The 26,912-nt window shown below is 39.1% G+C and overlaps 2 protein-coding genes across 3 annotated transcripts in view; one reads left to right on the forward strand and one right to left on the reverse strand.

Moving 5' to 3' along the window:
• Positions 1 to 6,770: 6,770 nt before the first annotated feature.
• insm1b (insulinoma-associated 1b) lies at positions 6,771 to 9,097 on the forward strand. The gene has a single exon (XM_056255881.1). The coding sequence runs from the start codon at positions 7,030 to 7,032 to the stop codon at positions 8,380 to 8,382; it is 1,353 nt and encodes a 450-aa protein (XP_056111856.1). The 5' UTR covers positions 6,771 to 7,029; the 3' UTR covers positions 8,383 to 9,097.
• A 3,751-nt stretch (positions 9,098 to 12,848) lies between these two features.
• The window catches only part of ralgapa2 (Ral GTPase activating protein catalytic subunit alpha 2), a 207,635-nt gene continuing 193,571 nt past the window's right edge, over positions 12,849 to 26,912 (reverse strand). Inside the window, exons 41-43 of one of the 2 annotated variants that reach the window (XM_056255879.1) lie at positions 25,014 to 25,073; positions 16,141 to 16,177; positions 13,030 to 13,167 (exon numbers count right to left, since the gene is read on the reverse strand). In XM_056255879.1, the coding sequence (XP_056111854.1) occupies positions 16,173 to 16,177; positions 25,014 to 25,073 (65 nt within the window). In that variant the 3' untranslated portion in view covers positions 13,030 to 13,167; positions 16,141 to 16,172. Of the gene's footprint in view, positions 13,168 to 16,140; positions 16,178 to 25,013; positions 25,074 to 26,912 lie in introns of both variants that reach the window. The other variant, XM_056255880.1, reaches the window with a different exon arrangement.

Here is a 26,912-nt window from a genome sequence, read left to right on the forward strand (position 1 = left end):
TACAGCATGTTTCTGTAATATTACCATTACCGAGAGTTAACTCGTTTAACTCAACCAATTGCCTTAAATTAAACTGCCTTTTAAATTAAACTAATATTTATACTGTGTTAATAATGTGAGTGTATTAGTACTGTGAACTTATTTCATTTGATAAAATAAAATAGCACTTCAGTTCAACATTTACTCTCATTATCAGTGATTTAGTTCACATATTTTTTTTCTATTAAGTAACAATGAAATGTAACTAATATTTGAGAGAAATTAACTTGTTTTGTTTAGTAAATTTGCCTGTTAGGTTTTACAGCACATTGCTGTATTTTCTTAATTTTACAGTAAACCAGAACCAAGTTGCCAGTAATTTACTGTTAATTTACAGGATCATTTTTTCAGTTACTTGTGATGAATATAATATCATGTGGCTGTCTGTAGTAGTTAAACGTTATACGTTATAAACCGTTACACCCGTGTAAACTTCAAACAGGTGAATGTGTGAAACGGTGACGGCATGCACACGTGCAGTACGTGTTTAGTCTATAGGCATGTGTGTTTAAATGCATATGTGCATGAGCGTAGTCTTTCTTTACAAAAGTGACATGCAGTCTGGCATGCAGTGTTTTTAGTCGTATCCACGGACCCGTGTGAACGGGAAACCTTTTGATAATGTTTTCATCTGTACATTAACATGTAATATAAGTTTTTAAATTGTAAAATTAACCAAAAAAAGTTGCATATGTTACCGTATATGTTTTACGGTAAAGCTCTGGGAACAACAGCTGTTTTTTGTTATTGTTTTTTTCCATACATTTTTACAGCTTCCAACTGCCCACTGATGCAGACTTTTTTTTTGTGAAGCAGATGCTAAAAAGTGGTATTTAATCAAATTTTGTTTTGCAATTTTGAAGTTTATAAGACCTCTGAAGATATGAGATATGGGTGGTTTTAAGCGATGGTTTGTTTTTGGCAGTGTTAGTTGGCACACCATAGACCCGTTGAGGCAGAGACTGGGGGTGGGCTGCTCCGCTGACCTTTTAACCTTTTGACCGGTAAGCCACTATCATGCTAACCAACTAGAGCACTCTAGCAATCATCTATAGCAACACTCGAGCAACCACTTAGGTTCTCGATGTGACTTATGCATGGGCAAATTACCACACACATATTTTCAAGAATATTAACAATCTACCTTATTCTGTCATTTCAGTTTTGCAGAGAGCAAAATTACATTTCTGGTTTCTTACATCCTTGTTCATTATTCACAATTCTTCATCCGAAAGCAGTGATTTTGAAACTTACAATAAGATACAATATAACATAATTCCAAAAAGATTATGAACCGCAACAAACAACATCAGCCGAATGACAGTGGGCTTTGGATTTGATTATCTAATCACATTCCTTGTAATCTCCATCAGTCCTCTCAGGCCCTTCCACGCGCCTCATCACGGATGATCATGTGATTGACGGCAGCAGAAATCAGAGAATGAGAATCTAGGGCTCATCATAGAGTTCATAGAGAATACTGGTGATTAATGTGCCCATCATGTGTTGGAGAACTGATTTCTACACAATTAGCATATCACAGATTGTCTCAGATCACAGCCTGTTCAGCTCTCAAGGGTCACTGGTGATCATAGAGAACGCAGTCGTGTAAAAACAGAGAAATGATCTGAACTGGACAGACGGACGGACAGACATATACATAGATAGATAGATAGATAGATAGATAGATAGATAGGGATGGATGGATGGATGGATGGATGGATGGATGGATGGATGGATAGATAGATAGATAGATAGATAGATAGATAGATAGATAGATAGATAGATAGATAGATAGATATAGACAGACATATATACATATATATATAGATAGATGGATGGATGGACGGGCGGACAGACGATAGATAGATAGATAGATAGATAGATAGATAGATAGATAGATAGATAGATAGATAGATAGATAGATAGATAGATAGATAGATAGATAGATAGATAGATAGATAGATAGATAGGCAGATAAAACTGCACATTTTAGAGTGGCCTTTTATTGTGGCTAGCCTAAGGCACACCTGTGCAATAATCATCAGCATCTTGATATGCCACACCTGTGAGGTGGAGGAATTATCTCGGCAAAGGAGAAGTGCTCACTAACACAGATTTAGACAGATTTGTGAACAATATTTGAGAGAAATAGGCCTTTGCCGCCTTTTGTGTACATAAAGTCTTAGATCTTTGAGTTCAGTTCATAAAAAATGGGGGCAAAAACAAAAGGGTTGCATGTATAATTTTGTTCAGTGTATATAGACAGACAGACAGATAGATAGATAGATAGATAGATAGATAGATAGATAGATAGATAGATAGATAGATAGATAGATAGATAGATAGATAGATAGATAGATAGATAGTTCAGTGTATATAGACAGACAGACAGATAGATAGATAGATAGATAGATAGATAGAAATATAGATAGATAGATAGATAGATAAAGTAACTCTTTCCCCATCATTGACAAGATTTTGTTTATGACACATTTCCCTGCCATTGACGAGTTTTTCCAGTTATCCGTGTTTTCACTGTTATACGGTTATGTTACACGTTATATGCTCTCCCAGATCTTCTGAAATTGAACAGCATATCTGGATCCAAAAACAAGTGACGAAGTAGATCTGGATTTGGACTGGAAGGGCGGCCTTTTATTGTGGCCACACAGCATTTTGCTTTTCTGTGCTTGATGTGTAATAATGATTTGACACTGGCAGCTCCAGCTCTTCTGCTCAGGCGCTTGACTCTCACAGTGCATTATGGGTATTCCGTTGAGCGTACATTGGTTGTACATTTGTTATTGCGGTGCATTGTGGGATTGAATGAGTGCACTTGATAACATCCACTATGGTTTCAGACACCATTCCCTCAAACAGTGCCCTAGGGGATAGAGGATGATCTTCCGGATCTATGTTTAGATCATCGTTCTCTTTGACAAAACACAACTTTCTCAGCTTTTTGTTTGAAACATGTTGATAAAAAAAAAAAGAATTCATGAAGCAAGAATAAAATGTCTTTTGTTGTTGTTTGTTTAAAGGCAGAGGCTCTGTTCTTCCTTTTGATATATTCAAAATAAATAATATAAATATATAAAGAAATCAGGTGAGAGTGTGTTGAAATGACTGCCCTGAGTTTATATTGAATAGTCCTGATTCCAGCTTGACTCATTTGTTTTATTGAGATGGAAATGAGCTTGAACACAACTACTCAGCGGATATCGTGCAAATGTTGCATCTGACAACCCTTGAACACACACACACACACACACACACACACAGCGCGGCCTGCGGTGTCAGGAGACCTGTGCTAAGCGAGGGTCAAACTCTCTGCCGGTCCAGTTTAAGCGAGATGTAAAGGCATTGCTTCAGCTCAGCGTCTGATCTCATTTACAGGCTCTGATTATGCAAACCACTCCCTGACGCCCACTGGCTAATTAGGCCTAAATTAATTTGAGTCCAATCTTTTGTGTCTCTGGCCCAGGCTGTACCACTTCCCTCCATTTGCAGTATCATATTAATGTTCGTGTGGGAGCACTACTCCTGCAGATGAAAAGACTGATACAATTAATTAAGTCCTGCCTCTGTTCTGGCCTCCTCTCGGCAGAGAGACGATAAGTGCAATGAGCTGCCTCTTATTAACCCAATTATATGGGCTAATAAGGAAGATCATATACAAATCAAGGATGATGCACAATTATACGGGAATGCAAATGACGGCAGCTAACGAGCATGTGTGTCAATGTTGGAAATGCTTTGTTTGGGAAACGCATTCTTAACACGGGCTCGTTTATTCTCACCAATTGCATCATGTTCCTGGATCAACATCTTTGTTGATCCTTGAACAACATTTCAATCAACCAATCAGATATGAGGGTTTATATGTCAAGTTTAGGCTTACGACCAGGGTTATGTGCTTTTACATCAGTGTTATTCCCCTCTGATTTCAGGAATAAGTTGGGGAGGGTTAGGACTAAAGGAATGTCGATCCGTGAATGTCTTACTTGGCAAAATCATGGTGACGGTGAACATCTGTAGTTGTGTATGCATGCCAACGAGAGCTTGATGTTCTTCTCACATCTTCTTTATTTAGTGTCAATGCAGTCAACGTGAGAGAACAGTGTAAACACACTCTGAGAAGCACAGGCTGTCTTCAGAACCACGGACAGCAGCCACTGAGTCTCAGTGTTGGAAACTGCGCAGCGCTCCAACGGATTTAGCTTTGCTTCAGGAAATGTTTCATTAGTAATATGGCTATCATATTCTTACACCGACACAAATGTGTGCACAATTTATCATAGCATTTTAACATGCTCTGCTTATCCTTGTGACTGAAGATCTGATATGTCCTTCACATAAGCCAGAAAAACGGATCATTTTGCTTTTCTGATTTATGGATGATTAAAGATTTATAGAAAACAAGACGCTCAAGTAGTGTTTTGATTGGCTGGTGCAATAGCACGTGCCAGTCTGTAGGTGGAGCAGTGCCAATGACCCTACCCACACTTCACTAAATAAACCCTAATACTAAACCAGGAAACATTCAGATTTGTTCATCAATTTAGGGTGTGCATGATGTGTGTTTAAGGTATGAATAACTATTTTATGTTCTTTTGAATCTCTACAACACAAACAATAGTAAAACACAATGTTCACACAGATGTGATGTGTAAAGCCCTCTTTTTAGTCTTCTTTTGCCTTTGTAAACAATGACGTATTCGTGAAATGGCCTCATTTGTCATGTTATGGGTTTTGGAGTAATGTGTTGATTAGTCTTTACTGTGATCCTCGTATTGAGAGGGGGCTCGTGGCCAGCAGGGGAGGGGCGCGCGCCGGCCGAGCAGCTGTATGCAAATGAGACGCGACAAGCACGCGCCACACAGCAAACACGCACACAAGCGGCTGGGGCGCGCGCACACGATCTCATTAAAATGCCATCGAAGTGCATTGTACTGGGTGAGACCTAGATAAACAAACTTCAGAGAATGTTAACACAGAGGAAAACATGTTCTGATGATGAAGGGAAAACGAGTGAAGAATCACAACTTAAATATCAGACGTGCGCAAATCCGGTTCTGCGCACATGCATGATTTAAGCAAAACTTTAGACGATTTTGGGAACACACACACACACATTCATATTTTCAGTGTTGCGTGTCGTGTTAAACTCCGCTGGTCTTGCAATATTCCTGAAACTGCAGTGGAGAATGGTGGCAGTCGCATATCTTAATGCTTGAGCAATTATTTGACTCGGTCATACAGCAGCTTTATGCTAATGAGGGGAACAATGGATGAATGCAAACCCGTGCAACACGTCTGTCCAATTATGCGCGCAAAAGAGAATCTAAAGCAACTGTTTCACAGAGTAAAAATAAGATCTAGTGCTGCGATCTAAACCTTTCATTACTATGCGTTTGCTGACAGTAAACTATTATTAAAAGCGTTCTGAAATCAAGCCCAGTTTAACAATTTTGAATGCAGTATTTCTTCTGTGCTTATGGCTCAAATATACGAAAAGTAAACGAACACATTAAGTAGAGCATAACCATTAGTGAAGGTATTAAACACTGCGCAAACTGCTTGTAAATGCACTTTGTACGTGGTTTTCTTTACGATTGCACTTCATTATATTTACAGGAAATGTGTGTAGTTTTACTGCAATGGAAAGCATTAGTCAATACACCAGGCATCCTAGCAAAAGCTCGAATGTCTGAAGTTGTCAGTGGTCACGGTGGTTTGAAGAAATGCAGTGCCGGCTGACCCTTGGCTTGACCTCGGGGTCAGCGCTCATCTTTGATGGCGTCCAGCACGCGTCTCTCTTTGGGCCAGATTGCTCGTGTATCCCTGTAGAGGTCAATTTGCTTTTCAAAGGCAGAAAAGCCTGTGACGGCTGTCCAGACGCGCCATTGTGTTCCGAGATGAGCTTCTTCTGATGACTTATGCATGCGTTAGCCAGCTGATTTATACTGCGCTCAGACAGACGCGTGGCATTACAAATCGACCCTATAATGTCCAGATCTGCAAGCTTGGGCAACACAGGAGGAAGCTTTGGACAGACATGTTCGGATTTCATAAGTAGCTAATTAATAACATGCTCTGTGTAATTACTTTGTGGAGCTATACTCAGTTCGTTTTTAGTAGCCGATTCTCATCACACTTATAGGCTACGCGTGAAACAAACACACACACAACAAGCCCACCATCCAAATTGTTTATTCGTTTTTTTTATCTTACAGAATATTCCATCTTTTACAAAAATGACAACGTTAATAAAACTCTTTTTCTTCTCGTCTACATTCACTTTGGTTCGCGCTTGTGTAAATAACTTGCATTGTGTACTGCGATTACTAAAAATGATTGAATTAATGCAATTGTAATGTAATCACTTTATATAGAAAAAATATATATTATATCTAAATGTAGTTCATAGTCTACACAGCTTAAATCTGCAACAGTTATTGTCCCGCAATAATTTGTGGATACAATTTTAAACACACATTACAAAGAAAGATTCCAGAAATGCATCAATATTTAAGTTAAGACATTCGCAGATCTAAACTAAGCATTCAGAAATAACTTTCTTTGTTGTCGGTCATTCGGTATTCTGATGATGACGATGATGGCCGTGAGTGACATTTCCTTGTGTTTCCCTATAGCCGCGGCACGCGCTCCTCCATACATCTCCATCAGACCGTGAACGGAACGCAGCGCGCATTACTACAATAAAGGCCAGGTACATCTGCTCTGTAGCGCCCGGTCTCTCAGCCCTCCCACGGGCAATTCCACAGAGATCCGCGCTCGTCCCTGATTGGATGAGGATGGAGCGGCGAGGGGCGAGAACAATAACATCATTCCAGCTTAAAAAGAGTGCAGCTATGCGTTGAGAAGCAAAAGCATCTCTCAGAGGGAGGGAGGCGGACGGCGTGTTTGTGGCTCTGGATCTCGTCTTGTTGTGCCTTGTCATCCTCGCCTCATCCATCCGCCGACATGCCCAAAGGATTCCTAGTGAAACGGAACAAGAAAGCATCGCTCGTTTCGTACCGGATACGCTCGGACGAGGATGGAGGATACGCTCCAGAATGTCAGATCGCGCAGATCGCCTCGTACTCGTACTCGCCCGCGCCCAGCGCCTCCAAGCCGGACAGCATCATCTCTGCGCTCCCGTCGGACGGGGCAGAGGCGCCGGTGCCGGTCCACAAGCCGGTGCAGTTCGGCAACCCGGAGGCGGTGTACCAAGCGCTGTACAGCCCCACCCGGCCCATCAGCAAGGAGCACGACAGGAAATATTTCGAGAGAAGTCTCAATCTCGGCTCGCCCGTCTCTGCCGAATCCTTCCCAACTGCCGCCTCTCTCACCAGCCTAGACCATCATCTTCTGTTCGCGCCGGTCGACTTGAAAATCGGCACCAGCAACAGCAACCGGAGCGGCGCGCACTCCTCCGCCATCCGACCCGGCGTTAAAAGACCTTCCTCTGACGCAGCCGAGCGTAAAAGCGGCAAAAGCGCCAAGAAACCCAAAGCCATACGCAAACTCAACTTCGAGGATGAGGTAACGACTTCCCCGGTGCTGGGCCTGAAAATCAAAGAGGGGCCCGTGGACCCGAAGCCCCGAGCGGCCTCAGGCAGCTCCAACAAGCCCCTGGGAGAGTTCATCTGCCAGCTTTGCAAGGAAGAATACTCGGACCCGTTCTCTTTGGCACAGCACAAGTGCTCCCGGATAGTGCGGGTGGAGTACAGGTGTCCCGAGTGCGAGAAGGTGTTCAGCTGTCCGGCAAACCTAGCCTCCCACCGGCGCTGGCACAAACCGCGCGTCCCGAGCGCGCCCAAGCAACCCCTCCAAGCCGCCAAACCTTTCCCCGAAGACCTGAGAGCAGAGTTCCCCAGCGACAGAGACTCCCCGAGCCCGGGTCTGTCAGAATCCGGCTCGGAAGACGGGCTCTATGATTGCCAGCACTGCGGGAAGAGATTCAAGCGCCAGGCGTACTTGAGGAAGCACATCCTGGGACACCAGGCGCTCCAAAATCAAATAATCGGAGAGGCTTTTCGCAACGCAGAGAGCCCAGACATGGTGCCGAGAGAGGACAGCCAGAGCCCGGGTCCGCTCAATCTAAGCCCCGCGGACTGTCTCACGTGTCCGGCCTGCGGAGAGAAGCTTCCCAACCGGCCGAGTCTGGAGCGACACCTGCGTCTCCTGCACGACGATGGCCAGGCGTTTCCCTGCAAGTTCTGCCCGGGCACTTTCTACAGCTCGCCGGGTCTCACCAGGCACATCAACAAATGCCACCCCACCGAAAACAGGCAAGTCATCCTCCTCCAGGTGCCCGTGCGTAACGCCTGCTGAAGAAGAACACAGTCCAATCTGGCCTTTTAGAATGCTCTATTTTCTTCATCCAATCCCTCAACTAGAAAAGTCTGGAGAAAAGTATTAGTTTGGTCCTTACAAAGGTATTTTTCTAGAACCTTGCACACATGGTAATGTAATAGCTCCTAGACCTAAGATATGTTCATGTACCTCTGCCTTGAATTCACATGCTGTGCGTTTCACGTCTGTAGCTTTAATCTAGTATGTGAATTACAGGACTGAAAATGTTCTCTCTCTCTCTCTCTTTCTTCGTACTCAAAACAACTACAACAAATCTTGAAAAGTTTCCCTTTAGTAGCCAGAAATGCCTTTAGAGAAATACATCAAACTACTGCCTTAAGAACTCTTCAGTGTAATGATTGTTTTTGACTGTCGGCACACAATTACAACTTACTATCATGATGTAAAATTATTGTAATATGTTTATTCGTAATATTTTATTTATTTATGTATTTATTTATTTTCAATGGCTTTGTATAATTTATTGTGTGATTTCCCCCCCGTGTCACATGTTGCAGTCTAATCGTTGTGTCGAGATCATCTTGTCTTGGGTTTTGTGCGCTCCCTTGAAACGTGAAGCTCTTATAGATGCAATCTTTTTCTACGTATACAGCTTATTTTCCTAAATGTTTGCTACCTATCGCTTTATATGTGCGTCCGTGTTGTCTACTCAAATAAAATATTTTCAAAATGATTTTTTTTCTGTTCGTGCATATTTGCCACAACAATACCGTGTACTTGTACAGTAGTTTATCAGAATGAAACATGAAGTCAGTCTCAATCACTGTATGTGAACTGTAGATGGCAACTCATCCCTTTCATTTGAACCTTTAAACACAACATAACTGAGAACTATCCAAGGAGGATCAGTTACTCCACACACACATTCATGTTCTTAACTATATTTATCTACAGACTTATACAAAGATAACAAAAACATGATGTTAAAAACATAGTTTGTGTGTGTGTGTGTGCAGCCTTTACTACTGCAAAGTTAAGATGTTTTTCTACAGGTGTCAGATGATATAAGATGATATAAAGCAGTCAGACAACCTCTGGCAATTCCCTTTTACAGTTTCTGTTGTAAACCCTTGTTCGTTCTGTAAAGTGCAGCAGAATTGATTTTATATTTGTCAGGTCATTCTGAAGTCACCATGTAAGCTCTGCTTGATCAATGAAATAATGTATTTGGCCCACTGTAAATCCAGCTGAAATCATTTAAAGGGTGACAACCGCCTTTGTGATTATGAACTCAGACATGAACAAGGACATTAACCCTGTAATGCAGTTCACCACTGCCATTATTGATTGTCCATTTTCCTATTGGTGCCTCTTCGTAAGATTCGTTTTTTTTGACAATAGTAACAAACACCTCTAGAAAAAATGCTGAACAAGAGCAACTTGTGCCCCATTTACATAATAGGTTGCTGAGAGACTCAGCTAAAAAATAAATGCATCATCACTCAGCCATTAAATACAAATCACTAAAGAGGAAGGGAACAAGTTTGCAAAATGGCTTGTTTCAGCAAACTAATTAGCGCACATTATAATCATGTTTAAAGTTCTCACTGTGTTCTGCAATTGGCAAGTACATGTAAAAAAAGAAATCCTAAAAAGAGTTTTGGTCAGGTTTAGTGCACACACACACACACACACACACACACACACACACACACACACACACACACACACACACACACAGAGAGAGTCAGTAATTAAACATGTGTGTGAGGTGTTGGAGCGTGTGCACCTGTACTCAGAGACTCATGGAGCAGCAGGAGAGACAGATGGGACGAGGGTCAGGTTACCCTCATATTCCCTCAGCTCCAGCAACACAACAACCTCTAACCCCGAGCATCACTTACACACACTCGCTCCAACACACAATATGTCCATGCATTCTCTCACAAGAGCACAAAGTCATGGATGGTTTCAGACAGATGTATAAAACAGCTCTTCAGTTCAGACGCAGCCCAAAGTCTACGTCTTATTTTATACATAAAACAGGGTTTCAATAATGACAAATACTTACTCTCTTTTGTGGAGTCCAAATGACTTAATAAAGTCATTATGTGTGTGTGTATATATATATATGTTTGGAACATGAGGGTGAGTAGATGATGACAATTTTCATTTTTGGGTGGACTAACCTTTTAGAGGGTATAGCCAATTCAAATTGTGGGTAGTTGGCAAATAGTATGTCCAATAACTATTTTTAGTCAACATTAAACATTTAGGTTAACATTTTATTTGGTGTAACTGGGCAGCTTTTACTTACCATTTTTAATTACTCGTTTTGCATTTTACTTCAAGGGAAAGTTCACCCAAAAATGGACTCGCACTCACATTGTTCCAAACATTTATGAAGTCCTTTCTTCTGCAGCAAGATATTTTAAAGAATGTTTGAAACCCAAAAGTTTTTTTTTTTTTTCCTACTATGGAAGTCAATTGCGACCGTCAACTGTGTGATATTTTACCAACATCATGTAAAATATCTTCTTTTGTGTTCAGCGGAAGACATTCATACAGTAATGAGTAAATGATGACAGAGTTTTCCTTTTGTGGGTGAACTATCTCTTTAAATACACTGTAAGAAATGACCTTTTCAAAGTGGCAATCAAAACAAATAATATTGGAGTGTGTTACTTTTCAGTAAATCCTACAGCATTTCCCCAGTGTAGTTTTGCAGTGACACTTTTTGGTACAAATGTTCCATCAGTCTCTTTCTCGATCAATGGTTAAAATAATCAGAAACATTGTTTAAATCAAACATAACCTTGCAGGACACTGCTGACGTCATGGCAAGTAGCGTGAGAGCAAGAGACAATGAATAAAACAGAGCAAACAAACGCATCTAAACATGAACTTCAAATCGATTTAATGAAATGTTTCGACTTCTTCACATTTCTAGTAAAGATAAAGCGATTACTTTTTCTATTAAAAACAGTCTGATATGTTAACAAGTCATGATGAAATCTTCAAGCTTCCTTATCCAATGTCTTTTACAAAGATTATATTACAGGCATTATTATATTTATATCCTTCAGAATTTAGAACATTCAAAAAAAAAAAAAGAGACACAATATACAAGGCTAACAACAAAGTCTACAATAAACGTCAGGCTAGTTGCAGAACCCGTTTCAAAATCCACATCTATCTGGGATTCGGGCCGCCGGTTTGCATACATTCGTCAGCTTTTTCATTCAGTGCACTCAGAGAATGCCTCCTATGTTACTTAGCGTTTGGAAGAGAGGGGGAAGTGATAAAGACAAGTGTTCAGGTAAGGCAAAGTAGTGCAACACGTGTCCTGTTGCAGCGTGGGTGGAGCTTGCAGTGTGTGACACCTGGTCTCCGTGGCAACCAGGCCGGTCTCTACGGCGACAGAGAGGGGCGGCAGGGCGTTGGCGAGCGAGAGAGAAAGGGAGAGAGCGAGATATATATATATAGAGAGAGATAGAGAGAGAGAGATGCTGCTGGTATGGTAAAGGGCACTCGGAGAGGCACGTGGGAATCGGGGAAGCAGGTGGAAAAGATCCCCATCCAGCATCTAATCACACAGAAGCAGCTCTCACGAAACACAGACAATCTCATTCAATTTACTCCAGTGAAACGCAAGACTCGTGCGGATCTTTCTCTCGTCTGCTCTCCATCCAGGAAGTGTGGGATCAATTAAAGTCGCGGAGGGGAAAAACCCCACAGACTGGTTCCAGTTGGCCAGAGAGAAGCAGCGCACAGGCACTGTGAGGATTCACAGCCAGAGTTGGGGTTCACCTGAGGCGCTTCCTCGGGCCAGTCTGCTCCAACACGCCAGATACGGCTCCGTATGTACAACATGACACGAGTATATCATCAAATCAAATCAAAATGAAAGCAATGTACAGTACATTCAAACACAGAGGGAAGAAAAGAAGAAACGACGGCATCTTCACCACTGAGAGAGTGCAAACACATTGGAATGTTAGAGTAGATTCACATGACAGGAACGGGACGCGTTCAAATCCCAAATTAAGAAGCACGTTCATGCTACACCTCGAGCGGATCACAAACGACAGGTGCCTTGCATAAATCAATGCCATAAAACAATCAAACCAGTTGCTTAAAAGTAATCATAACGAGAAAAAAGAAAAGAAAACATGATTTCATTGCTTTGAAAGACGTCACTGGTTACACGTTATTAAAGTAGTAAAAGCTGACGCTCTCTCTCTTTCCATGATTCGAGAGTGTCAGTGTTCTCTCAGACTGGCCGAAAGCGTCTCAGTGCTGGGACGAGACCAAAGTCTCTCCCACATTCAGCAATGCTTGGGGTTTCAGTGTTTGACATGAGGGAAAGTGAGAGTTCGACACGAGCTGAAACCTCAGGGCTTTTCAAACGTTTTATAGCATTATTTGAGTTCTGAATGCAGCGTTTCTATGAAAGTCCTTTTCTTCAGCATAAATTATTCTCTTGCACGACAGGTACATAATATAGTGACGACAGTTGCATCTTTCAATGCTACGAGGCTTCAACACACACACACACACACACAAACAAAAGTTACAGGGGAAAGACATTCCAGTCAAATAATACATTCAAGCACGCTGTTTAAGGACGCTGCAGAGGAAGAGTTCAGTTTGAGGATTTGCTGATGGCGCTGGCTGAGCGGCGGAGCTTCCCGGACACCCGGTGTTTGGATGCGCGGGGTATCGTGGGAGAGACCTGGTCACCGGAGTCGATGGTCATCACAGTAACACTGAGGTCAGCGCTCGTGCTGCCGCTGAGGGAACCTGGGAAATGAGGACATATTACACGCAGAGTCAAGCATCAGCAAACATGACATTAATAAGCTGATAGCATGCCATTCCTGAAGCAGAAACCCCTCTGATGGAGACGGATGTGAATGGTGCTCAAGTAAATTAGCCATTACACTGTTAACGCCAATTACTGTGGCTCTACAAACTCAGGCGTTTCGATGTGAAAAGCAGTTGCTCTCTGCAGCAGGAAAGAAACAGAAATGCAGAAATATGGATTCTGCCGGAGATCGGAGACGCTGGTACTCAAGAAAGCATCTAAATTAAACAAGCTTCCTGCTTTGTCAAGATGGCATCTGCTTGGCTATTTTCTTTCTTTTCGACCGTTTTCCTTTTTTTTTTTTTTTTACGGGCATCTCAAGTTTCTGAGAGCAGATGGTGTGGGGAACATGGACCTCCACTCCAGGGCTTCTCTGAAAGAGGGGGAGGAGAGCGGAGAACAACAGCCTCAGCATGTGAAAGGAGTCGGGGAGGAGTGAACGAGTGCGGGTGGTGTCCGTTCCACTCGTCCACACACACCGTCTCAGGATGCCAGCAGAGAGGACACACACTTATCCACAGGTCCCTCCTCTCCAATGCTGGCCGAACGAGGGATTTCATCATTTATTGGTCTCTAAGAGATGACTGTTTCCACACCGGAGCTGAGCGCACAGATCCAGCAGTGCTCTTCATCACAGTGATTGGTCCCATCATCTTCACATTTAACTAGGTGAGGTGTGTGAATCAAGTCAGTCATGCAAACCCCGAGAGTTTGTGTCTTTATCAGCACCTCTCATGTGTGCTTTTTCCTGAAGTGCACTCACAATTAAAAATGAGAGTGCACTGTGTTGCTTGTGAAAAGAAAAGCGTGAGTGAGAACAGCATATAAATATTACATGGGACCAAACACAAAATAACTATATATAAATATAATTAATTTCATTATATTTAAACATTTTTTTAAATTTTGATATAATTTTTGTAATACATTTTAATTAATTATATATTAATTATTATCAAAAAATACACACATTCTGAAAATACAGTCAGAAATGCCAAAATGTTCAACAGCACAGATTTATATTTATCTTAATACTGTTCATTACAGTCAAAGTTTAGAAACATAATAATAATCATTTTAAAATTCTCATATTGGTAGGAAAGTAGGAAAGAAGAAAGGAAGGAAAGGAAAGAAGGAGAGAAAAGAATGGTAGGAAGGAAGAAAGGAAGAAGGAAAGAAAGAAAAGAAGGACGAAAGAAAGGTAGGAAGAAAGAAATAAATAAAGAAAGAAAGAAAGGAAGAAGGAAAGAAAGAAAAGAAGGAAAGAAAGGAAGGAAAGAAAAGAATGGTAGAAAGGAAGAAGGAAAGAAAGAAAGAAGGAAAGAAAGAAAACAAGGATGAAAGAAAGGTAGGAAGAAAGAAAGAAAGAAAGGAAGAAGGAAAGAAAGAAAAGAAAGAAAGGAAGGAAAGAAAGAAAAGAATGGTAGGAAGGAAGAAAGGAAAGAAAGGTAGGAAGAAAGGAAGGAAAGAAGGAAGAAAGAAGGAAAGAAGGAAATAAGGAAGAAAGAAGGAAGAAAGAAAGAAAGGAAGAAACAAAGGTAGGAAAGAAGGAAAGAAGGAAGAAATAAAGAAAGGAAGGAAGAAAGGAAGGTAGGAAAGAAGGAAGAAAGAAGGAAAGAAGGAAGAAAGTAAGAAAGAAAGAAAGAAAGAAAGAAAGGTAGGAAAGAAGGACGAAAGAAGGAAGAAAGAAAGAAAGGAAAGTAGGAAATAAGGAAGAAAGAAAGAAAGGAAAGGAAGGTAGGAAAGAAGGAAGGGAAGGAAGGTAGAAAAGAAGGAAGAAAGAAAGAAAGAAAGAAAGAAAGAAAGAAAGAAAGAAAGAAAGAAAGAAAGAAAGAAAGAAAGAAAGAAAGAAAGGAAGGAAAGTATAGGAAAGAAGGAAGGAAAGGAAGGTAGAAAAGAAGGAAGAAAGAAAGAAAGAAAGAAAGAAAGAAAGAAAGGAAGGTAGGAAATAAGGAAGAAAGAAAGAAAGAAAGAAAGAAAGAAAGAAAGGAAGGAAGGAAGGTACGAAAGAAGGAAGGTAAGGAAGGTAGAAAATAAGGAAGAAAGAAAGAAAGAAAGAAAGGAAGGAAAGGAAGAAAGAAAGTAAGAAAGAAAGGAAGAAAGGAAGGTAGAAAAGAAGGAAGGAAGGAAGAAAGAAAGGAAGGTAGGAAAGAAGGACGAAAGAAGGAAGAAAGAAAGAAAGGAAAGTAGGAAATAAGGAAGAAAGAAAGAAAGGAAAGGAAGGTAGGAAAGAAGGAAGGGAAGGAAGGTAGAAAAGAAGGAAGAAAGAAAGAAAGAAAGAAAGAAAGAAAGAAAGAAAGAAAGAAAGGAAGGAAAGGAAGGTAGGAAAGAAGGACGAAAGAAGGAAAGAAGAAAGACAAACGTAAGAAAGAAAGGAAGAAAGAATATATTAGTGAAAATACTGTTGTGAAGTGAAACTGGGATATTTAGTGTAGTGTGTGTATATCCACATCCTGCTAATTGAAATTTATACAATTATTTCCTGTTTGGCCTCTATAATATATATATATATATATATAGAGAGAGAAATATATATCCCAGCATATTTCTAAAGTAAGTGTCCCTCATTCCCGTTTGCTCCCGCAGCAGTCCAAACAAAAGCGTAAGTGACAAAGACATGTTCCAGTAGGGCAGGTGTTAGTGTCAGATGTGGCCTCAGGCAAACACACACACGCCGAGGGACAAAGACGAGGAGAAAAGAGGGAATAAAGCGGAGACATGCAGGAGAGGAGGAAAGATGGAGAGCATTCATGCTGCTACTGTGTTACGATTACTGCGCTTGTGTCCACAATCAGAACCGCCTCGCTGTTCCTCCAGAGGGAATAAAGAGGGGAAGATGAGTAGACGAGAGGAAAAGAGAGGGATCTCTGGGACAGAACGCAAGCTTCCGCTCAGACCGAGACTCTTACCTTCAGTTACTGAACTCACACCTGTAACACACTTAATCTGAAGAGGAGAGAAGACAATAGAGCAACACGTAAGCTGAGCACCGTCACGAGGATGTCAAAGAGTGTGTGTGTGTGTGAGAATGCTGTGGAAAAAGTGTGTTAGTAGTTACTCCTAAAGGGGGTGAAAGAAGGACAACACAAAATGTTCAAATACACATAACAGTGATGAACTGAAAGGAATGTTTCAAACTGAAAAAAGAGGTTTGATTTAGCCGAAAACAACGTTTATTTCATCATTTATTTAATAATCAAATATCTAAGATGCATATAAACATTTTTGGTAACACTTTACAATAAGGTTTACTAGTTAATATTAGCTAACTACCTTAGTTAACATGAACTAAGAATGAACAATACTTCTACAGCATTAATTAATGTAGTTCATATTAATTTCAACATTTACTAATACGTTAATAAAATCAAAGGTTGTATTTGTTAACATTAGTTAATGCACTGTGAACTAACATGAACAGCTGGATTTTTATTAACTAACATTAACAAAGATTAATAAATACAGTAACAAATGTATTGCTCATGGTTACTTCATGTTAGTTTATACATTAACTAATATTAACTAATGAATCATCTTGTTAAGTGTTACCACATTTTTATATCAACTTCTTAATAATATTATGTTTCAACTCCAGTTTGTTGTTGAAATATAAACATTTCAATTCAAAAAGTTATTCTCATGAAATATTTATTCAAACATTTATTAAATAATGGTTAAGGTTAAGTAACTATGAATATGTAATACAGTGCATATATTTAGCAAAATGCTCTCTAGATTTTTTGAACTAACTAACAAGCTTTTCTGATGTAAATGTTCAGAACCTCCAAAAACCGAAAGTTAATTTTCCACCCAATATTTGCGGTCGCTGGGATTTCAGTGCATCACTGACACATAACATACAGTGCTCACGACAGACACGCAGAAGCTGACACACTTCTGTTCACACCGTGTGTTTTCTGAGAATGAAAGATCGTTTAACATGGAGAGAACAGAGAAGCTGTGGGATGCCAGACATCCGAGTCGGAAAAAGGGAAAATGTTTTTTCAAAACATGTGAATCAAATTTGTGTTAACCGGAATGAGTTTGCTTTAAACCCGAGCACAAGGCTATTTCTGAACAAAGATGATCGTTCGGTGTTTGTGCTGGAATAATGATCACGTCAGTGATTAATAATATCATATATCTGAGTTGTTATATGAGGGAGAGTGTAAATGATATCAGTTCCCGGCCGACGTCTGTAATGAGACTGATATATTCCAGAGCTCTTGTCCAACAACTATGATATTAAACAACAATTTAACTAGGGCTGGGGGAAAAAATCGATTTTTCGATTAATCGTTTTTAAAAAGGTGGTCGATTCAAAATCGATTCTCAATGGCCACGAATCGATTTTTTCCATATTCAGGGCAGGCACGGCGTTATGGGTTATTCCCACCCAAAACTTTCCTTAAAAAAAATAATTTTTTCCATATATTATAATTTTGTCAAGAATTATAAAAAAATCGCCAATAAGCTCATAATTTGTGCTAAAATAGTCTAAATGTTTAGTTTTAAAAACAATTTTGAAAAGCTGGTTATGTCTATTTTGATGTTTCTGCGCAAGTTCAGCAGACAGTGTTCGGGTCTGTTCCGATCAGAGCATGTGAGCGGAGAGCGAATTTCTGAATATTCCGCTCTGCTCGCTCATTCCGCAGGGTCGCTCGCTCAACCCAGAATGGCCTGCTGGTTCGAAGATATGTGGAATAAGGCCTCCGACTATTTTTAATTTTTTTTCCCTAGTCGACTAGTTGTTCATTTAAGCCATTAGTGGACAAATCGCCCCTTTATATTAATTTCATTTAGGCTATTTAAATAGGGCAGGCTATAGGCTGCATAAACAATAAAACATAAAAAGAATAAAACATTTTAAAAGATAATTGCGACTTTTTATCTCACAATTGCGAGTTTACATCTTGCAATTGTGACTTTATTTCTCAGAATTGCGAGATATAAAATCAGAATTTCGTGAAATAAAGTCGCAATTGCGTGAAATAAAGCCGCAATTGCGTGTTATATAAAGTCAGAATTTCGTGAAATAAAGTCGCAATTGCGTGAAATAAAGCCGCAATTGCATGTTATATAAAGTCAGAATTGCGTGAAATAAAGCCGCAATTGCGTGTTATATAAAGTCAGAATTGCGTGAAATAAATGCTTCTTTTTTCTTTCTTTTTTTTACCTCAGAATAGTTTAGGCTATATCTCACAATTCTGACTTTGTAACACGCAATTGCAACTTTATATCATGCAATTCTGCCTTTATATCTCCCAATTGCATATTATAAAGTCAGAATTGCGAGATATAAACATGCAATTCTGAGAAAAAAAGAATTTCAAGCTATAGGCCTATTTCTCGCACTTTATATCACGCAATTTTGACTTAACATACAATTGCGACTTTATATCACGCAATTCTGACTTTATACCTAACCTGCAATTGCCACTTTATATCACGTAATTCTGAGATAAAAAGTCAGAATTGTGAGATTAAAAAAATCGCAATTAGCCTACATTTTTTATTTTTCACTCTGTGGCGGAAACATGCTCCAGTTGTCGTGCAATGCAAGTGATCGTGCCGGCGCCTTATTACATTGTCTGCTATATATTTGGTTCTTATTTATTAAATACAGGCAATTGGTTGATAAAACATTGATCAAAATTAAGATACAATTTATACAAAACGAAAATCTTTTTTTAAAAGTCTTGCACCGAAACTTTTTAACAATGCAACAAAATATTTAAAAAGCATCAAGCTATTAAAATCTTTATTATGTATACATACAGATAATATAACAGTATATTAGTCAGTAATTTTTATTAGGTTAAACAGTGATTGGATAACGTTTTTAATTTAACGTTTTTAATTTAAGGCCCACCCACAATTGGTCTGGCCCATCCAAACCTAGAATCCTGGCGCCGTGCCTGATTCAGGGCTCTCGGTGCTGCGTCTTGTGTCTCTCTGCACAAGGCAAGCGTCAAGCGCTGCAGGCGTCGATACACACTCGTGTTTAGGAGTCGGGACATGACGGAATATTCACTTGCACAATCGGGCCAGCATTGCATCGTAACGAACGTTTATCATTTTCACGTCTTTTTAAGTTTTACCAGTTTAAACATTCAAGCATTTTTAAACTATTCAGTGCTCGCGCGCTCTCAGAGATGTTTTCACTGCGTGCACACACACACAGTAAAGCCTAAATCCGCCTCACAAACAGCTCGCCAGTAACACAAGTTCTTTTTCGTGGATTATATCGCTTTATCAGTTAAAAACACGAAAAATTATGTCAAAACTCTGGTCTTGGTGAGTAACCTCGTAAAGACAGTCGGTTATGTCTAAAATAAGCACAAAAAGCGTGTGAAACAGTAATGGATCCGTGCACTCTTAAAGTGAACGTAGCCATATGTGTCTGCCATTCATTTTGTTGTCAAAACAACATAATATAGCATTAATTGTAAGGAATCAGAATTAATAGCCTATGTATTTAATTCAGTCAGGACTAAAAGACTATCCAGTGTTATTTTACATTGGATTACTTTATTCAGTTTCTGTAGTATTTCTGACCTGCCCAAAAACTTTTCTTTTTATGTCTCTTTATTTGTGTCTTTATTCTATTGTATTTATTTGTGCTACTTTTTTCAATTTAATTCAAATATTGAAATCAAGCTTCCATGTGTTGCATAAACTCTTAAGAAAAAATGACCCCATTGTAAAAACAAACATTTAGGTGAGATCAATGTAAAAAAAAATTGATAACTGATATTTATTTATCTATCTATCTTAAACATAAAATAACCCATCGTGTTTGATCAAAGGCATGCGACTGTTCTGACTTGGCCAATTTTCAGCATTAATTTGGCATCTTGCATCAAAATCCTGTCTATTCATTGTATGCATTTAGTGTATAGTGTGTACCTAAAATAAAAAGAGTTCTATATACAGGTTTGTGGCTCTTAATTTCTTTGTATTAATTAACCACTTGTAAACTTATGTCCACTGTTCTTTTTTATAAATATAGGATTTGTATTACATCTATATTTATTATAGTCGAATCGAGAATCGAATCAGGAATCGAAAATCGAATCGAGAATCGAAATCCGAATCGAGAATAGAAAATCGAATCGAAAATCGAATCGAAATCGAATCGAGAATCGAATCGATTTGAGAGCTTGCGAATCGAAATCGAATCGAATTGAGAGCTTGCGAATCGAAATCGAATCGAATTGAGAGCTAGCGAATCGAAATCGAATCGAATTGAGAGCTTGCGAATCGAAATCGAATCGAATTTGAACATCTGAATCGATACCCAGCCCTAAATTTAACTCAATACTCAATTCCTGTCAACACTCGACTCAATCGAATGACCGAACGGCCCCAAACCAAACCCTGCATGGACACAACCAGAGATTTCTGCGCTCACATTTAGTTTGCCCTGTTCCAAAACCTAGAGTTTCCTACCTAGACATTGCTGATTTGAGGATCAAGAAACATTTCTGATTATTATTACTATGTTAAAAATAGTTTTTTTGTGGAAACCGTGATACATTTTTTTCAACACTTTAACAGAAAAATTCAATTTGAAATGCATTTATTTGAAATAATAATCTTTTGTAACAATGTAAAAGTATTTACCGTCACTTTTCTCAAATAAAAGCATCTGTTGAAAAAAAAAAAAATCTTACTGACCCCAAATCTTAGAACGGTAGTTTACTTGGCTTTGGCATTGCATGATGTATCCTTCACAGATGAGGCAATCCCAGAATACACAGCAATGAGCTCAGAAAAAATAAATTGGCAGACCGTGTTGAGAGATATATCACTTATATCATCAATCAAAAATAGCTCAATCTGAATACAAAAAGTTCCTTTCCAATCACCTACAATGCTGCTTTTCAAGATAAAGCTGCTTATGTGGTAGTGAACTAGGTTTTGGAACAGAGGTAACGTTTAAAACAATGAAATCTGTGCCGATCCATGAGCTCACATGATCCACTGCGCTTTCCACAAGTACATCTCACATTTGTGTTTTTTAAAGTGCCCCTATTATGCTATATTAAAGGTTCCTGATTTAGTTTCGCAGGTCTCCTACGACAGGTTTACATGCATTCAAGGTCAAATACACTTTCTTTTCCTCAATGTATATTGCAGCATCATGTTTACACCTGGCCACTGCATGTGTTTTGGGATAGCAGTGGAATCGTGAAAGACCAGGTGTAAATGCCCTCCGAAACGCATTCGAAACCGATTTAAATCCGATCGCTCAAACCACTTCAGGAGGAGGTCTGGGTCGTGTACCAGACGAAACTGGACGAGTGTAAATGCATCTGGTTGTTGAAACCACATATGTACATTTTACTCCTCCCAACAATGCTAAAAGATAAACGTGTGAGAGCGTGTTATAGGCTATATGTCATGTTATAGTCAGATATGACGGCGCTACTGCAACACACACCACCACAGATGAGCATCTCTTCATCAAGCCAACACGCAAACTATCGCAAACCAAAGTGAAAGCAAGTCGCAGACGCTTGACACACAATCATCTTCATTAAAAATGAAGAGTTCGCCTATTCTCCAATTGTCTTTGATTTAGAAATTAGCCGATGATCAATAAAATGCAGCTCATATCTGTTGCTTTCGGTGACGTGAACTCCACTATATCTGCATATAGCGCGGTAACTGAAGATCGGATTTATATCGGTTTTGTGGAAACACATTTATGTGACCAAGTGTAAATGGAATCGTTTTGATAAATCCGATAACTATCCGATCAGTATGAACACATGAAGTGACCCGGTGTAAACAGGCTAAGTGTCTGAAACGGTTCGATCAAGGATTTGGTCTCTCGAAACCCTTTATTCCTGAGAGCCTGCTCTGCTCTGATGCGATTGGTCGAACGCTTACTGTGACGAAATGGCCATTAGCATATCTGAACTTCAGCTCTTCCTCAGGACTTGACACAGTGATACGAACAGTAACGATGGTGTCAGTTTTTCTGTATCAACTTCTTCTCGACATGTCGGTAACTCGAACAAAACTCTTCCAGTCTCAGCTACAACTACAGTGTTTGTGGGCGGGTCAAAGTAGACTTTGTTCACGGACAGCCAATGAAAACCATAAGTGGGCATTATGCAAATGAGTTATACACCTACAGGTTCGTGCAGGAAGTGAGACTGGAATTGCTGACAGTAGCTCTGTTTCCATCCACACGTTTTTATCCGCATTAAGTGATATCGAATGAAAAATGCCTTATGGAAATAGTAAAATTCGATTGAATTTCATGAATATCGACTCAAATGAAATACGATCGGTCTCATCGGATTTTATCTTGATCGATATACGGCTTATGCGATAAACGCGGATGGAAACGTTATTATGGTGCGATCCATTTTGCCTAGTAAAACTTTGTTCGCAAATGTTGGCTTGAATGTTGTGCAATTCGTTGAGAAAATGAATGGAAACACCTTAACATGTCTCAAATCAATTCGATATACCAATTTGATCGCAAAACAGCATGTGACGTCATTACGCACAGGTTTTTATCCGCTTTAAAGCCGTTTGATGGAAACACACTTTCACCAGCTTTATTCGCATGAGGTTTTTTACCGAACTTCAGATAATTCGATTGACAAGTGGATGGAAACATGGCTAGTTTTGACAGTTCAGAATCGATTCTTTCTTTTAGGAGACAAATGGGTCTCATTCATGAAACACGAGAACGGATTTTTGTGTAAATCGTGTGTAAAGTGGTTCTGGCGTAAATTTTCGGATTCATTAAAATGTTCGTATTTTCCAAATGTTAGTTGGTACGAAAGAATCTACACCTGCTCCCAGCCACGCTTACATAGTGAGTTTAACATCCAAACGTTTTGCTCATTAATAACTAAGGCTGCATTTTAATTCACCTTAATCGGGTAGCATTTTGAAAAAAAACAATATATATAGTAATTACATTAGGTTTTTCTTTTTACTTCTGGGACTGTTTGATTAACAGATGAAACTCCATTACCTGCATCTGTAATATGCTGCCAAGCTTGCTTTTTTTTTTTAACGACCTGATACGCCACTATGTAGCCTACGCTTGAAAATAAAATGTGGTGTTTTGAATGAACTTCTGATAATAAAAATTCGATTTCTGCATCTGAGAATTTTTTCTTTTTCATTCGCTTTTGAGAAGACATGTTGAAATCCTTCGTTTGGTGTCATAATATGATGTCCATATATAGTTGTCAGTCAGATTTAAAGGCACACTGTGGAATTTTTGGCCACTAGGGTGCGCTCGACCTGTAATTTTCACGTCTAGTGCCCCTAGAGGCCACAAGCGCCGCAGCATTGTCGCAAAAGTCAACAAACAGTCAACCGGTCAACCTCCCGTGTCTTTATGTGTGCAGACGGCATTTGATTTGTATGTTGGAGAAAGTTAATCGATTCACTACTGACCAAAATAATAATATAAATATAAGATTAATAATATAAATCCTATAAAGAAAACAAATTGAATAAAAGTAGCATACGCAGAAAACAATGTCTGATCAGGTAAGTCGCATTGACAAGGATTGCCCAATCCTGCTCCTGCCGATCGTCTGTCCTGCACAGTTCATCTCCAACCCTAATCAAACACACCTGAAGCAAACAATTAACGTCTTCAGGATCTCTTTGCAATGGGTTGGAGATGAAATCGAGTAGTCGGGAAATCGTGTAACAAAACTGATATAACTCACTACATATTTCCGTTATTTGTAGTCTTCAGTTTGTTTTTCCTTTTACACAAATACAAACATATATGAGCTGAAAGGAAAAAACAACATTTACATTTGTATACGGCAGTATGTTGTGACTTATATCAGTTTTGTTACACGAATTCACAGTAAATATTACATTATATATACACTTTTATGCCGATGTTTATTTTAAACTCTCCCTTTTTCTTTTTTTGGTCTCCTCTGACAAAATCTTTGCTTTCTTCGCTTTCTTCCGAGTAGCTGTTGATTCAGCCATGACGACAACATACAGACGCCGGCAATCAAACGCGAGTTGAGCTCTCACGTTTGAATTTGAGGAAGTTGGGGTGGTGGGGGAAGTGACGTATGCCGTAAAGCGGTCGAATTTTGTAGTTCTTTTTGTGCTCGGGTTCCTACCCGAAGTTACATAGTGCTAGTAAAAGCGATACAGACACCTTCAGGCTTCGGCAGACGTGTCATCTAACCTATTGTAAGTCGATGTACCATCTCAATGGGTTTTGGTAATATATTATAAAGGTTGAAAAGTTCCACAGTGTGCCTTTAATGGGCGGGATTTATGGTAATTGAGAATGAGCGTGCACGCGCGTCCCGTTTACGACTGTTTGGAATTCATTAACACACACACACACACATTTCACTATCACATCTGACGTTTACGAAGTATTTGTGAATCAGGAGATGAGTTTTCGGGAAGGTCTCTTTACGCGCAAATCACTCTCATATTTACTCGTATATTTACGAATGTTTCATGAATGAGACCCAATGACTTTATTTGACGTGCACTGCGGTCATTAAAACTTCGCAGACATTTTACACTTACAAACAGCTATATTGCACACGGCACAAAAGGTAATATTAAAAAAAAGCATAATAGGGCCACTTTAAAAGAAACCGTTCCGGAAAAACAAGGAGGAAATTCGATGTGCTCAATTGACTGTCATAAAAAGGGAACATGCAGGGTATATTGAAAATGGAGAGAAGAAGAGTGAAAAAGACAGACGTGTGGGGCCACATGCCTAATGGAGGAAGCAGGCAGAAAGGCTTACAGTCCAGCTTGGCCCAGAGGTAATCCACGTCCCAAACCATCCCTGGCCAACGCCTGCCTGCTGTCATGGGTGAGATGGTGGTGAAACATGGAGCAGGTCATGAGACTGTCAGCCACACAACAGCTAAGGCCCTACTGGATGAGGAGGTGTTTGACATGAACTGTAGTTTAAGCATCTGTGAGTCTGAACCATGTAGTTGTGAGGGAATCTGTGGCTCTGTTCCAGCTGTCTAGTTCAAGCTGTCTACATGCAGTTATCTCATAAAAGTGTCAAGCTGCGATGGCTTGATGTAGATGTCAGAATATAAAACAAAGAAAGTGGGTAAATTACTACTCTACCGTTCTAATGTTTGGGTCTGTACGATTTGTTATGCTCATATGCTCAGCAAGGATGCATTTATTGGATCAAAAATGCAGTAAAAACGGCAATGTTGTGAAATATTATTACAATTTAAAATAACTGTTTTCTATGTGAATATATTTCAAAATGTAATTTATTCCTGTGATCAAATCTGAATGTTCACATCATTACTCCAGTCTTTCAGTGTCACATGATCCTTCAGATAAATATTTATTATTATTAATGTTAAAAATGCAAAACTTTATTTTTCAGGATTTTTTATTCAGCAAGGATGCATTCAATTAAATTTCGTTTTAAAAAAATAAGATTTTGGTTTCAAATAAATGCGGTTCTTTCTAACTTTCTATTAAACAAAGAATAATGAAAAAAAAACATGTTTTTCACAAAAAAATGAAGGAGCACAATTGTTTTCAGCATTGATAATAATCAGAAATGTTTCTTGAGCAGCAAATCATCATATTAGAGTGATTTCTGAAGGATCATGTGACACTGAAGACTGGAGTAATGATGCTGAAAATACAGATTTGATCACAGGAATAAATTACATTTGAAAATATATTCACATTTATTTTGTTAAAAGTTGTTTTAAACTGTAATATAATATAATGTTTTACTGCATTTTTGATCAAATAAATGCAGCCTTGATGAGCAGAAGAGATTTCTTTGAAAAACATTAAAAAAAAAATCTTACTAACCCCAAACTTTTGAAAACTAGTGTTGTCTCACCTTTATTTTCAACTTTAAGTGTAAATAGTTAGAGTATATAAATATTACAACATTAGTTTTACTACAACTAAGTATATACATGGTTAGAAAAATATCAGAATACAATTAGAATGTACTTTTTTTTTTAAAGTAAATAATTTTATTTCAGATGGATGAGGAAAATAAAATGGTTCAGAAGGGCATCAACTATGAAACACTAAAAGTGCATCACATGACACAGTGGAATGAACACTGTTAGTGCAGACATCATCAATAAAGCTATTCCTCTGAAGGCACAATGTGTATGTAGATAAAAATAGGCAATTCTCAGTTAGATTAAACTTTATGTATTGCTTCTTTTCAGCACTGAATGATATATTTATCATCAACATTTCTTTTGACTAATCTGCCATTCTGGAGGATTTTTTGTCCTCCTGAGCTTATCTGAAAGCAGACATCACTGCCTTTTCTGCAAAGGACACAAGCCTAAAACAACGCATCTAGAAGGCAGCATAATTATGCATAATAAATAAGTGACATCATTTGATAAAGCGTAACTTCACCGCTGTACGTTAACCGAAAAATAAGTGCACAGCCAATCAGAATCAATAATTCAACAGACTCACGGTACAATCAAAATGATGGTGTACCAGCCTTTGCTATGAACCTCTGATGTGTCTAAAATGCTCTTAAACTGGACGGCTTTGGAACAGAGCTTGCATGTCTTGTATGCATACACAGAATTACCACTTTCCATCTTAAGGCTACATTTTATGGGTATATTATTAATTTAAATGTTAATGAGTAAATAAATATTGAATTTGTAATTTGGTT

This window comes from Rhinichthys klamathensis, unplaced genomic scaffold (genome assembly GCF_029890125.1).
Source record: "Rhinichthys klamathensis goyatoka isolate OS25496 unplaced genomic scaffold, OSU_Roscu_1.1 h1tg000123l_1, whole genome shotgun sequence".
In the NCBI taxonomy this organism is placed as follows: Eukaryota; Metazoa; Chordata; class Actinopteri; order Cypriniformes; family Leuciscidae; genus Rhinichthys; species Rhinichthys klamathensis.

Bases quoted from the DNA above. Each gene is read 5' to 3' on its own strand.
- insm1b (XM_056255881.1), top strand. From the start codon at position 7,030: ATGCCCAAAGGATTCCTAGTGAAACGGAACAAGAAAGCATCGCTCGTT.